The sequence below is a fragment of the Gadus macrocephalus genome, chromosome 10, assembly GCF_031168955.1.
Source record: "Gadus macrocephalus chromosome 10, ASM3116895v1".
NCBI lineage: Eukaryota > Metazoa > Chordata > Actinopteri > Gadiformes > Gadidae > Gadus > Gadus macrocephalus.
The window spans coordinates 5696460-5708178 of record NC_082391.1 but is presented as its reverse complement, the minus strand read 5'-3'; the positions used below and the strand labels follow the sequence as shown (position 1 = coordinate 5708178).

At 47.0% G+C, this 11719-nt stretch overlaps 2 protein-coding genes across 3 annotated transcripts in view; one reads left to right on the top strand and one right to left on the bottom strand.

Annotated features, from left to right (window-relative positions):
- Window positions 1–3460: 3460 nt before the first annotated feature.
- Window positions 3461–6185, top strand: zgc:162144 (RD3 domain-containing protein). Its single transcript, XM_060062238.1, has 3 exons — window positions 3461–4152; window positions 4389–4696; window positions 5157–6185. Exons 2-3 carry the CDS (start codon window positions 4389–4391, stop codon window positions 5548–5550), a joined length of 702 nt encoding a protein of 233 aa, XP_059918221.1. The 5' UTR covers window positions 3461–4152; the 3' UTR covers window positions 5551–6185.
- Window positions 6186–6459: 274 nt separating this feature from the next.
- stx5a (syntaxin 5A) overlaps window positions 6460–11719 on the bottom strand; it is a 6195-nt gene continuing 935 nt past the window's right edge. Inside the window, exons 2-11 of one of the 2 annotated variants that reach the window (XM_060062236.1) lie at window positions 11629–11719; window positions 11332–11402; window positions 11151–11206; window positions 10822–11009; window positions 10026–10082; window positions 9827–9905; window positions 9369–9443; window positions 9097–9200; window positions 8852–8973; window positions 6460–7875 (exon numbers count right to left, since the gene is read on the bottom strand). The exon at window positions 11629–11719 is cut by the window's right edge and continues 126 nt beyond it. In XM_060062236.1, the coding sequence (XP_059918219.1) occupies window positions 7716–7875; window positions 8852–8973; window positions 9097–9200; window positions 9369–9443; window positions 9827–9905; window positions 10026–10082; window positions 10822–11009; window positions 11151–11206; window positions 11332–11402; window positions 11629–11691 (975 nt within the window). In that variant the 5' untranslated portion in view covers window positions 11692–11719 and the 3' untranslated portion in view covers window positions 6460–7715. The remainder of the gene's footprint in view (window positions 7876–8851; window positions 8974–9096; window positions 9201–9368; window positions 9444–9826; window positions 9906–10025; window positions 10083–10821; window positions 11010–11150; window positions 11207–11331; window positions 11403–11628) is intronic. The other variant, XM_060062237.1, reaches the window with a different exon arrangement.

Sequence of the window (11719 nt, the reverse complement as noted above, 5' to 3'; positions counted from 1 at the left end):
GTTAATCCGGCCCTGGGTCCAGGGTGTGGATGCCATTCAACTGCCTTATTAACTGTCGCAATAAGCTTTAGATCAGATGACATCATACACAACTTCAAATCCAATTCAGATAACTTCAAACTCTGTGTTTTGGGGAAGATGATCTTCAAGTGGGTGGTTGATCGATTTAAGACACCGTCAAAAGAGACAATCTTTAAACCCCTGATACACACCATGGGATACATTCAGGACTGGCCTCCTCGTTCACTGGCCTCCTCGTTCACTATGTGTCCTTATGCAACATGTTAGAGCAGCATTCTGAGGTGCAACTATAATTAGATTAGGTTGGACAGTCATGCGGATGGCTCATTCTTCTTGGTAGGCTCTGGATGCGAGTGTAAGCTGGGATTTGGTTGCTCAGTGCTGAGTGGTACGGAACTCGAGGAAGCACAGTTAGTTATGCACGCGCACACACACAGGCACACACAAACACACAGAAACACGCACGTGCATACCAAGACACTGTGCAGAAAGGCAGGAGGGAGGGACAGTGAGATGCATGCAGAGATGGACTCTTATGTAATCTGAGTGTTATGCTTTGTCATAGCTGTCTGGGCCATGCCATTCTCTGTGTCCCGTTGGGACTGTGTGCACTATCTGCGTTCTTATGATGTATAGAGGCACAGTGGTGGACCATCAAGGGAGATATCTATTCACACTCAAATTGCCTGCTACTACAGTACATATACATTATATGACATTTGAATGTACATTATACATTATATGATGTATTCTTTTGCTTGATCGTTTCATTATTTATATTGCAGCTCTATAATCCCTGCATTACTGTACCTGTAAATATTGCTCCTATTTATTAGCAATATTCACAGCTAGTGCACCTTCAGATCCTTAAAGTGTGATTACAAATGTATTTCCTGATATAGTGGCAAACCCGATGAAGCGAAAGAGTAATACATGTATACAATATAACAGCAGGTAAGGGTAAACTTAAATGGCTAGTAATAACATAACTAGATATGTCATATTGTATTTCACTCTTGTATATTGTAAATATACAGTAGAAGTCAATACAATCATAGGTTTTAAATTCTACCCTATAGTATCTTAAAGCTGGAGTACAACAGAACTGTATTTGCCGTTATTTGGTATTTGTTGGGAACTTGCACAGGGTCGGCAAAAATAATAATAAGATACCACCTATTAGTGACATAGAACAGAATTGCAATGAGGTGTACCATAGGGTACACCTCATCCCATTGTTTCTGGTGGTCCATTTTCTCCTAACCCTCCTAACTGTTTAGGAGGCAGATGGTAATGGAGATGATGTTCTGGCTTTGATAATCCACATCTTATTGTACAGTACACAAGAGTACAAATCTTAGGCTTTGTTCCTCAACATTCACATAGCAGCAACAGTACAAGATAAAACAAATAAAGTTCAGAAACATATGAAAAGAAACGAAGTAAAAAAAATATAAAAATAAATAAGTAAGTAGCAGCATCAATATAATAAAAAGTAATGAGGTGTAATAAAGTGCTAAGTGTAGGGTGTTCAAGTGGTAGTGATAGCAGCCACAGGTAGGGTTATTGTGCAATAGACAAATGCTGTGCAAATACAATCTATGGTTAAATTTCAGTCTGTTGTTGTGGTGTGCGTGTGGATGGTTGGGGGGTAGTGTGTTTTTCCAGGAGTCTGACTGCTTGGGGGAAAAAACTGTTTGTCATCCTCTGGGTTTTGGCCCTTGGCTTTGGTACCGCCTCCCTGACGGCAGTAGCTCAAACAGTTTCTGGTTGGGGTGGCTGGGGTCCCCAATGATTCGTAGGGCCTTCCTGACACACTGGGCCTTGTAGGTTTCCTGGATGGAGGGAAGCTCACATCCGCTGATCCTCTCAGCTGTCCGCACTACCCTTTGCAGCATTTTGCGGCTTTGGGCAGTGCAGTTCCCGTACCAGGCAGTGATGCATCCAGTCAATATGCTCTCCGTTGTGCCTCTGAAGAAGGCCCCCAGGATCTTTGGACCCACGCCAAACTTTTTCAGCCGCCTAAGGTGAAATAGGCGCCGCTGTGTGATTTTTTCACCACCTGGTTGGTGTGCTCCTCCCAGGTGAGCTCTCTGGGGATGTGGACCCCCAGGAACTTAATGCTGTCTACCCTCTCCACAGCAGACCCATTGATGGAGATGCGGTGTTGAATCTGTCTCTTCCTTCTGAAGTCCACTACGAGCTCCTTGGTTTTGTCGTTGTTGAGAATGAGGTTGTTGTCCTGGCTGTATTGAGCCAGACAGTCGACCTCGCTCCTATAGGCCGTCTCATCACCATCAGTGATCAGGCCCATCACTGTTGTGTCATCGGCGAACTTGATCACTGCATTGGATCCGTGTGTAGCCACGCAGTCATGGGTGTATAGGGAGTAGAGGAGGGGGCTTAGGACACAGCCCTGGGGGGCTCCTGTGCTGATGGTCAGAGGGGCGGAGATCTTAGGACCCATCTTCACCACCTGTCTTGATCCATCAGGAAGTCAAGGATCCAGTTGCATAGGCTGGGATCAATGCCTATGTCCCTGAGCTTCCTGTCGAGTCTGGAGGGGACTATTGTGTGGAATGCCAAACTATAATCCACAAACAGCATCCTCACATAGGTGTTCCTCTTGTCGAGGTGGGCGAGGGCTGAGTGGAGTGCTGTGGCAAGGGCGTCATCTGTCGATCTGTTCTTCCGATCTGTCGATCTGTTCTTCCAGCCCTGGGGGTCCAGGGCTGGTGGCAGCATTCTGCAGATCAGCACCTTGATGAGCTTTTCAAAGCATTTGCTCACTATGGGGGTGAGAGCAACAGGGCGCCAGTCGTTTGGGCATGTTACCTTGCTCTTCTTTTGTACCGGAATGATTACTGATGACTTGAAGCAGGCTGGCACTATGCCCGTGGAGAGGTCTCCACACTAGACCTCTAGTGTTGAGTCTGCTAGACCTCTGGTCCCGAGTCTGCCAGACCTCTAGTCTTGAGTCGTGGCTGTAGTCCTCCTGAGTAGTGGCTCTAGTCCTGAGTTCTGGCTCTAGTCCTGAGTAGTGGCTCTAGTCCTGAGGCTCTAGTCTTGAGTCGTGGCTCTAGTCCTGAGGCTCTAGTCCTGTGTGGCTCTAGTCCTGAGGCTCTAGTCCTGTGTGGCTCTAGTCCTGAGGCTCTAGTTCTGAGTAGTGGCTCTAGTCCTGTGGCTCAAGTCCTGAGGCTCTAGTCCTGTGGCTCTATTCCTGAGTCGTGGCTCTAGTCCCGTTGCTCTAGTCCTTAGTCATGGCGCTAGTCCTGAGTCCTGTGGCTCTAGTCCTGAGGCTCTAGTCCTGAGTTGTGGCTCTAGTCCTGAGTCTTCTAGACCTCTAGTCCTGAGTCGTGGCTCTAGTCCTGAATAGTGGCTCTTGTCCTGAGTCTTCTAGACCTCTAGTCCTGAATAGTGGCTCTAGTCCTGGGGCTCTAGTCCTGAGCAGTGGCTCTAGTCCTGAGTCATGGCTCTAGTCCTGAGTCTGCTAGACCTCTCGTCTTGTGTAGTGGCTCTAGTCCTGTGACTCTAGTCCTGAGCCGTGGCAGGTTGTTGTATTCACATTTTAGGGGGTGAAATGGGTCGGCTGAGATCAGGGATGGTGTTCATAAAGCCGGGTGATATTTGGCGAATGTGCCAATTTCCTGGCTATGGGTGTTGTTTTGAATTGAGGGTAACGGGGTTACATTATTAATTGCAATTGGCGCCCCCCAATGGCTTGTTCTAACTGTGTGTGAAGCTTTCCAACAATGACATTTCAAAATGATCCACTCTGTGTGCGTGTAAGGTAAGCTGACCCCGTCACTCACTCTCTATTAATACAGGATTATTTTCATGCTCCATCCCAGACACTACCCTACACAAGCACATATATGCACACACTGACACACACTCACACACACCCACCCACCCACTCCTTGGACAACACGTACAGCTACTGTCTGCCCCGGACCGTCAGAGGTAGCACGGCAGTCAGGTAGCTGCGTGTTCTCCGTAAGTTTGTTTGACTGCCCCAATGGAGGCCTGTTGTTTCTCCTGTTGCTGAACAAGGACTTAAGACAGAACCAGACGAGGAATTCTCTACCACAAAGGATTACCCCACAGATAACCTTCTACAACTTTAATGAGGTAAGAGTATATATTCGATTCAATTAATCAATAACTTTATAATTGCTATCAAACTGCAAAATAAATGTCATCCTTGAAGTACAATTGTTCCTGTGGAATATTTTTCCAGGGTATGCTGGTTAGGGTTATACACACCTAATTTAAAAAGGCTCCACTCAAATCCTTGGTTTCACTGGCAATATATTACACCATCTGCTCCTTCTTCATAACAACCCCCCCTTCTCCCGTCCCCCCAGATGTTCCCCTGGTCCGCTGTGTTCTCCCTGGAGCCCAAAGTCCCGGGGCGCCGCTCCTCGGAGGAGCTGGTGACCAACACCCTGATGCTGGAGCTGGGCGCCATCGTGAAGAGGACCGAGCGCATCCGCCTGGAGAGAGTGTCCGAGGGCCGCCGGCGCCGCTCCTCCGCCTCCTCCGCGGCCAACTACAGCTGGCTGGCCACGGCCCCCGCCCCGGCGCCATACGAGCTCACCCCTGGGGACCTGCTGGAGCTGCAGGAGCTGTGCTCCAAGGTCCTCCCGTCGCAGTGCGGTCCTCTGATCGTCAGGTAGGCGAGATGGTCATGGAGGCCCACCTACACTGACAAGAACCACAATCTGCTTTATATACTGGTGCTGTTGGTTGTGGAACTGGCTACATGGAGAAAATACAATTGTTCCTCAAACGATTTGTATTCATTCACATAAGGGCTCTTTAAGGAGTTGTCATCTCAAAGTCCTATCCTCACTAGGCAAATTTTAGGGCAGTGATACTTACAGCACAATACTTTGTCTGCACACAAAAAGAGAGACCTGTTGAATAAGACATACCTATTCAGCATATTGTGGGTCAACTTAAAAACACATTTTTCCATTTGACACCTCATATTGTCTGGTAGTGTGCGGTTAATTGGTTCAGCCTTTAGGCAGTAAACTCGCGATGGTCTTCTATTGTGTAGTTGCTGTTTAATGCCAATACAAATACAGAACGTGTTGACACGTGTCAATGTTCCACCGCCGCTGTTGCAGGTTCCGGCGGCTGGTGTCCCAGATGGAGCCGGAGGTGCAGGAAGTGGCCCGCCTGTTTCGCACCGTCCTCCGCGACTGCGTGGAGGAGCAGGCCGGCGAGGACACATCTGACGCCCATGCCCCCATCTTCGAGAAGCAGCACCGCAGCAAGAGCCTCTCCTTCGTTCACTTCCGTTCGCGGTTCCGCACAGGTCCCCTGTTCCGGGGCGGCGCGATGGGAGGGTCCCGGGGGAACCTTGAGCAGTCCATGGAGTGGTCGGACGAGGAGGAGGAGCCGATGGAGGAGGACATTGGGAGGGTGGAGGACGCCAGGCTGAGGGCCCGGGCGGCCAGGAAGAGCCGGAGCCGGAGCATGCCAGAGATCAGTCCCGTCGAGCAGGGCGTGCATGGGTGAGCGGTGCAGTGGTCAGGAGATTAGACAAACGGACGGGTGGTTGTGAGAGAGAGCCGGTGCAGAATGAAAGGTATTGGCCATAATATGGTGGCCCCCTTCATAGTCAAGGGTGGAGGAGATATTGGAAGAGAAGCGGAAATATGTACATAATATAGATGCTAGCTTTTAGGACATACTTAATACTTCATTAAAGGGTGTAAAGTAGCCTGGAGAAAAATATACAGAATACGAGACCTCATTAAAGAGATATTAACGGCCAACTGGTGTCCATCCTCAATACATCAGAAGCTGTTTTGCTCCTTAGATTTTGTCGATAGTTTTTGCACATTTACCTCATAATTCACCATGCACTGAGTACAGTTTGGAATGCACTTTTTCAGTCTAGTTCCTCATTAGTAAAGTCATTCAGAATGGGTACAGCACATAGCAAGGGAATGTTCTTCTCCCTACTCATTTGCACCTTCAGCACCCAATTACTTAGCAGGTTTTGTTTCTTTCAACCCAATTAACCACAAGCACCGATGTAAATACCAGTGAGATGTAGGCCAGCAGATGTCTAGAAAGATTGTATATTTTCCTATGATTGTGAAACATTCAACGTATTAAGTGATTAAAGCCATGCTTTTTCAAATCCATATCCTTTTGTGTATAAATTAAATTGTACATGCAGCTTGTTGATCTGGTGTTGGGTTTTGTGCATGTGTACTCTAGCTTAGAAACGGCATGTTGCAAGTGGTTACATCATATCATGATGTACACGTAAACAATCTGCCCCAAAGTTTATATAACTGATGGGCCCAGATTAGCACATTGCTTCTGGAAAGCCGTCTCAAAATAGCACGCAGGTGAATTATATGGAGGATGCTAATCCTCTTATGTTCAATAATAGGTCAACCATTAACACAGACCTCCTATCATTCATTTATTTATATGCACTTCCTTTTCCATTACACCTTCATTACTATTTGCACTTTATACATCAACTTCAAGGCATTTGGCTAAAGTGAAGACAGGGGACGAAAATAGGAAGAATATCTCTTTCTCAAAAAGCTATGGTCCTTTAAATTACGGTTCCTGTACATGAGCTGTCCTCTTTCTGAGTCGGACAGCGCTTCATCAAATCAGTCAACAACTGCAGCCGGGCCCGACCAGACACCTGGGTGACCTGGTCGCAGTCACTTCATTAGTAGGCTTTAACTGGCACAACCCCCTCCGGTGGGCCAAGCCCACCAAGCCTTACACTGGACTGAAACATGTAAAGACTACTGGGAAATAAGAAATGCTTTGAAATGCAGATTCAGACCTGCCAAGATGTCCACGCTGACAGAAAAACAGTGTCAACGTGCTGCCTGAACCAATTCCAAATGAACTATTTCTGTTTTGGTGGAGGGCAATGCCAGGAAGTTCCCCTTCAGTTGACTGTATTGCCATGCTGCCTTTCTTTTCATATACAAACAAAAATAGACTAATATTTCCAGATGCAGTTCTTGTTAGAAGTACACATTTTGGCAAATAAAGTTCAGAAAAACATTAATAGGGAAAATAAGACCTAGCGTCGGTATTCCAATTATTGTGAATAGATTGACAAAGTCAACAGCAAAATAAGTGGCATGGCAGGCTATGAATTTCACAACCAAAAACATTTGTTATTTTCTCTTTGCGACCACACACGCTCTACACCAGCAGGAAGAGGAAGGGAAAGAAGAACCTCTGCAGTTTAACCAGATCTTAAAATAAAAAAAAAAAAAGATAGTTTGTAGAATCAAACCGTTAAATAGCCATTTTCGATTAAATGTATTCAGATTAATTGGTCTAAAATAACAATGAACAGCGCTGCACTCGCTCTAGCACGCAGCTCATCTCACCTCTGTGTTATCTCCAAGGCGTTGCCGTTCAGAGAGCATGGGCTTTCTGGTGGGCAGTACAGTTCATTAACATGGCCTCAGACACCACAACCGGGCGCCCCTCTGCTCTCCCGAACAAGGAAGGAAAATAACAACTTCAAAAAGAGTCAACAGCCCAATTGGTAGAGAAAACTTTCAGATAACACGTGTTGCCTCGACAACCGCTTTGAGTCTCGGTGAAGAGTCCATTCATCTTCGCACCCCACCCCTCCCAGAATTCTGTGCTCCTCAGCCACCGATCATCCACATCATCCTCTTTCTTTAAGCGAAGAAGACTACAAAGACGATGAAGAAGACCACCAGGACAAGGAAGATCTTGATCATCAGCCAGCGGTTGGAGGACACCGACTGGAAGTACTTGAGGATCTCCGTGTGGGCGCTCTCCACGTTCAGCTGGGTGTCCTCCACGTTGGCGTCGATCCTGCAGGGGGGGGGGGCGACATGTCAATAGGACGGCTGTGAGGACACCTTCCCCCTCATTCAGGACACTGCGATACGATTGACTGGACCCGGATCAGATTACACTAGATACCCAAATCCAGCTCAATCCACGAGCGTGTGGTATACACGTACCTTGCCGGAGCATGGATGAACCGTGTCAGAGACCACTAGAATGGTGGTCCCGGGTACCTTCCATGTGTATTCGTTTATGGTTCACATCAGGTTTGAAAACTAACTGAATGTAAGCTGATACACTATTCTGTATAGCTGCGTATACGTTCAGTATGCGCTAATCTAATCCTTTGAAGTGCACAGCCATGCTAGTAAAGTAGGAAGGCAGGCGAGGGGATCGTTCTCCAGCATATCAATAACAGTAGGAATAGGGCCAAGGTCGACTCCAATGTATCGGCTGAGGAGCTCGCGATTGGCGCGCTTTCCGACACTGGAGAGACAGCTAAACAAATAAGGTTTCGCCTTCTTCACTGTTTTGGCAAACCTACTAGGGACATAGCGCCACAAACGCTACTCTGGTGCGTTAAGAATCCATCCTACTTCATATGAACCCCCACAGACACAGCCGTGTGCTGCCGGTGCTCGTTATATTGCCATTTTACTATTCATGTTGGCTTCGGAGTAGCTTTGACCGATACAAATGGTGGCGCCTCATAATATCGTGTGCGTTTTATTATTGACTTCTGTCTGAGTACAAAGACTCTGAACAGAAGGGGTCTCAGAAATTCATCAAGACTTTACAGAGCCGGGTCAGAAACAAATATTTTTTATAAGGTTAGGATCCCTTTGGAAATATTTAACAATATCACATTCTACAATCCTGTATATCAACAGTTTTTACTAGTCTCTCTTGTTTCTTATCTCCTTTAAAAGCCCACCTTTGCGCCTGGCTTCCAAATCACAGACATCTTGTTCTCGCATCTCCTCTTCCCCCCCCCGCTCACCTTTGAATGGTCTCCTCCTGCTCCTTGACCATGTGTGCAAGCTGCTGGAATATGGAGCCCAGCTCCACGATGGTGCTCTCAATGTTCTGCATGGTGTCCGCACGACTCTGGATGTACGAGTCCTAAGAACGGGAAACGCAAATAACATCAAATTAAGAAAACCCGCAGCACTGCGTCCCGACACAGCGTCCATCCACATGTTTTAAAAAAAGTCTGTTTAATACAAGACACAGGTAAAGCCGTACCTGCTCGTCAATGAGCTGGAGCTGCATGGGGTTGGACTGGGAGTCCATGTCGATGGCCACCTCTCCCATGCTCCGGGACTCGTCCTGCATCAGCACAGAGCTTTCTGTCAACACAAGAGCAGACAGAAGCGCAGCCGCGGTTAGGGACAGCAATCCCAGACGGTAAGGAGAGAAAGGTTCTTGTTTTTTTTTTTTTTTTTAAGAACAGCGGGTTAACATTAAGTTAGCTAGGTGTTCCCGCTGGGAGAGACCACACACATCCAGGGAAATACCTTTGAAATGTGAGGTGGTATAGCCCTGGTACTCGCGCGCTGCTTGTGGCTCCTGGGCCCCTTTTTTGCGGCTCCCTAAAATGTTTTGTGATTTTTGCATTATAGAGGACCAGATACAGTGAGAGGCAGGCACATGGGTCACGAGCAGCCGTTCTTATGGCAACCGGCTGCTCGTGGAAGCGTGAGTCTGTCTACGAAGCGCATCTGTCGCTGCCGGTAAAAGTTGACACGGTCTGTAATGATTAACCGCTGTTCTTTGGTGTTGTTTTGCAGAGCTATCAGGGCCCAGGTTTAAAGCACGTCCTGTAGCCAGAGACACCGACTATAAAGCAAATTGGTATAATGTACTTTCAACAGAGTTGCGTGCCATTTACCTGCCGGCACCGCTATGGCGGTTGTAATGACTGTGTGTGAAGAGCGGTTACTCAGTGAAGCGGTGTGTGTGGGAAGAGACTTACTGAAGTTGTTGGCCATGGGTGAGGAAGAGGAGGGAGGCTGGGAGAACTGCTCTCTCCTGCTGCGCTGCTGCTTCAGGTTCTGTTGGACCACAAGAGATACGTTACCATTATTGTTGTTTCTGTTCTTCAAGTTTAATTACGGTATTACTGCTCCAACAGCTACAGTAAGGAGTACGGCCAGAAAGCACGCGGGTCTCACCTCTGTTCTTACTTCCAGGACCGATTTGAAGTCATTGGACATGGATGCCAGTTTGGACTGTGAACACAGAAATCAAGCGGTTTAGTGACAAAAAATAAAATGTGAAATTGAAGTCTCAGCTCAAACTCCCAACCTAACTATTTGTTTGAGCTGAGAGCTTGAAGGAGGAGAGTCATGACACCCATATTATTCCCGTGGTTACGACCACACTAGTGCCGTTGTGTAAGAGTGTTTAGAATGAGCAACGTTTTATATGAAGGGTGCCTCACACCGTGGGGGCTACACTACAAGTTTCTGAGAAGCCTAAACCCTCTCGAACACTACTTTCTTACATGACTCAACTGTACTTGTAATCTTGGAATGTGATTTGTTAGAAATGCCGTAGCTATGAGAGAAGTAAATGATCTGTTAGCTTATCTGTTCTGGTTGACAGTGAGCCCGCCTATGTACGAGATTGTTTGGAGTGAAAACCGTTCCAAGGGAACAAAAAGCTTTCGTTTGTTTTCAAGTTTGCCAGGTGTGAGTCTGCCTTTTCCTGTGTTTTAGTGCTGGATAGATAAGCAACATTTGCTACAGTCCAATGGGTAGGCTGGTAGACTGATCTATCCAGCATACATATAAGTGGACACGCCCACTTGTGACGTCACTAAAACACAGGAAAACTGCTTGTAATGGCACACCCACACCTGGCAACATAAACCTACATCAGCGCTAGCCAACCCCGCCACAGGCCTAACGATCAGGGTTAAGGTTTCACTGTTAACCGGCATCCACCATCTCACGGCTCCAGCTCTACCTGTAGTGACACCACGATGGTGTTGGAGTGGGTCTGGATGTGCCGGCCCCCTGGGGCCCCCCGGGACCGCACCAGGTCCTGCAGCTGGGCGATCTGTTTGTTCAGGCTGTTGATGTCCTGTTTGATGATGTAGGTGAGCTCCTCGATCTCCACCCCCTTGTCGTCAAACAGAGATTTCCTCTTTGCCACTGAAATGTTAAAAAAAAAATGGTTATCGTCAGCTTTTCATGTGGAGGGTGATATCGATCAGTTTAAAATCAATTTATTCTATTCAACTGTTTATTATGAAATGACATCAATGCAAGGCCAATAAAAGACCATGAACTTACAAATGGTGAGTTTTTCCAACTTGGCGAACGTATTGCTCAAGTCTCTTCCAATTCGCCTAGAAAAGAACAACCAGTTAGGTCAAAACTATAGTCAGAAGAAGGAAGCATCACCTTAAGAGCAGACCAATATTTGCACGGTTGCCAGTGTGTGATGTGGCTCGTTAGTATGTGTTGCACTCACTTGGCCATGACGGTGAAGTCACTGCGCTGCTTGAGGGCGCTGAGGACCGGCTTAGTCGGCTGGATTCCATTCTAGCATTAAAAGATACACCAAATTAATATTCATTAAATCACACTTCATAAATTAATCAGACATACATTTACGTCAATAAATGCCCTCATTATAAAAGTAAAGTTACTTAAAAGTGTTCATTTAAAACCGAAAGCACCCCCGGTAAGTCCAAGATAAGAGGTAAGAATGAAAGTGATAGTCTGCCAAAAATGATACACAAGTAAACATGTTTTCATGAGAACATACCTGTCTGCCCTGTAGAGATTTACAGGCCGACTGGAACTCGAGGGTCCGGTCTCGGCAGGTCATCTTCCCGCCGGGGAGTCACCAGCCCGGG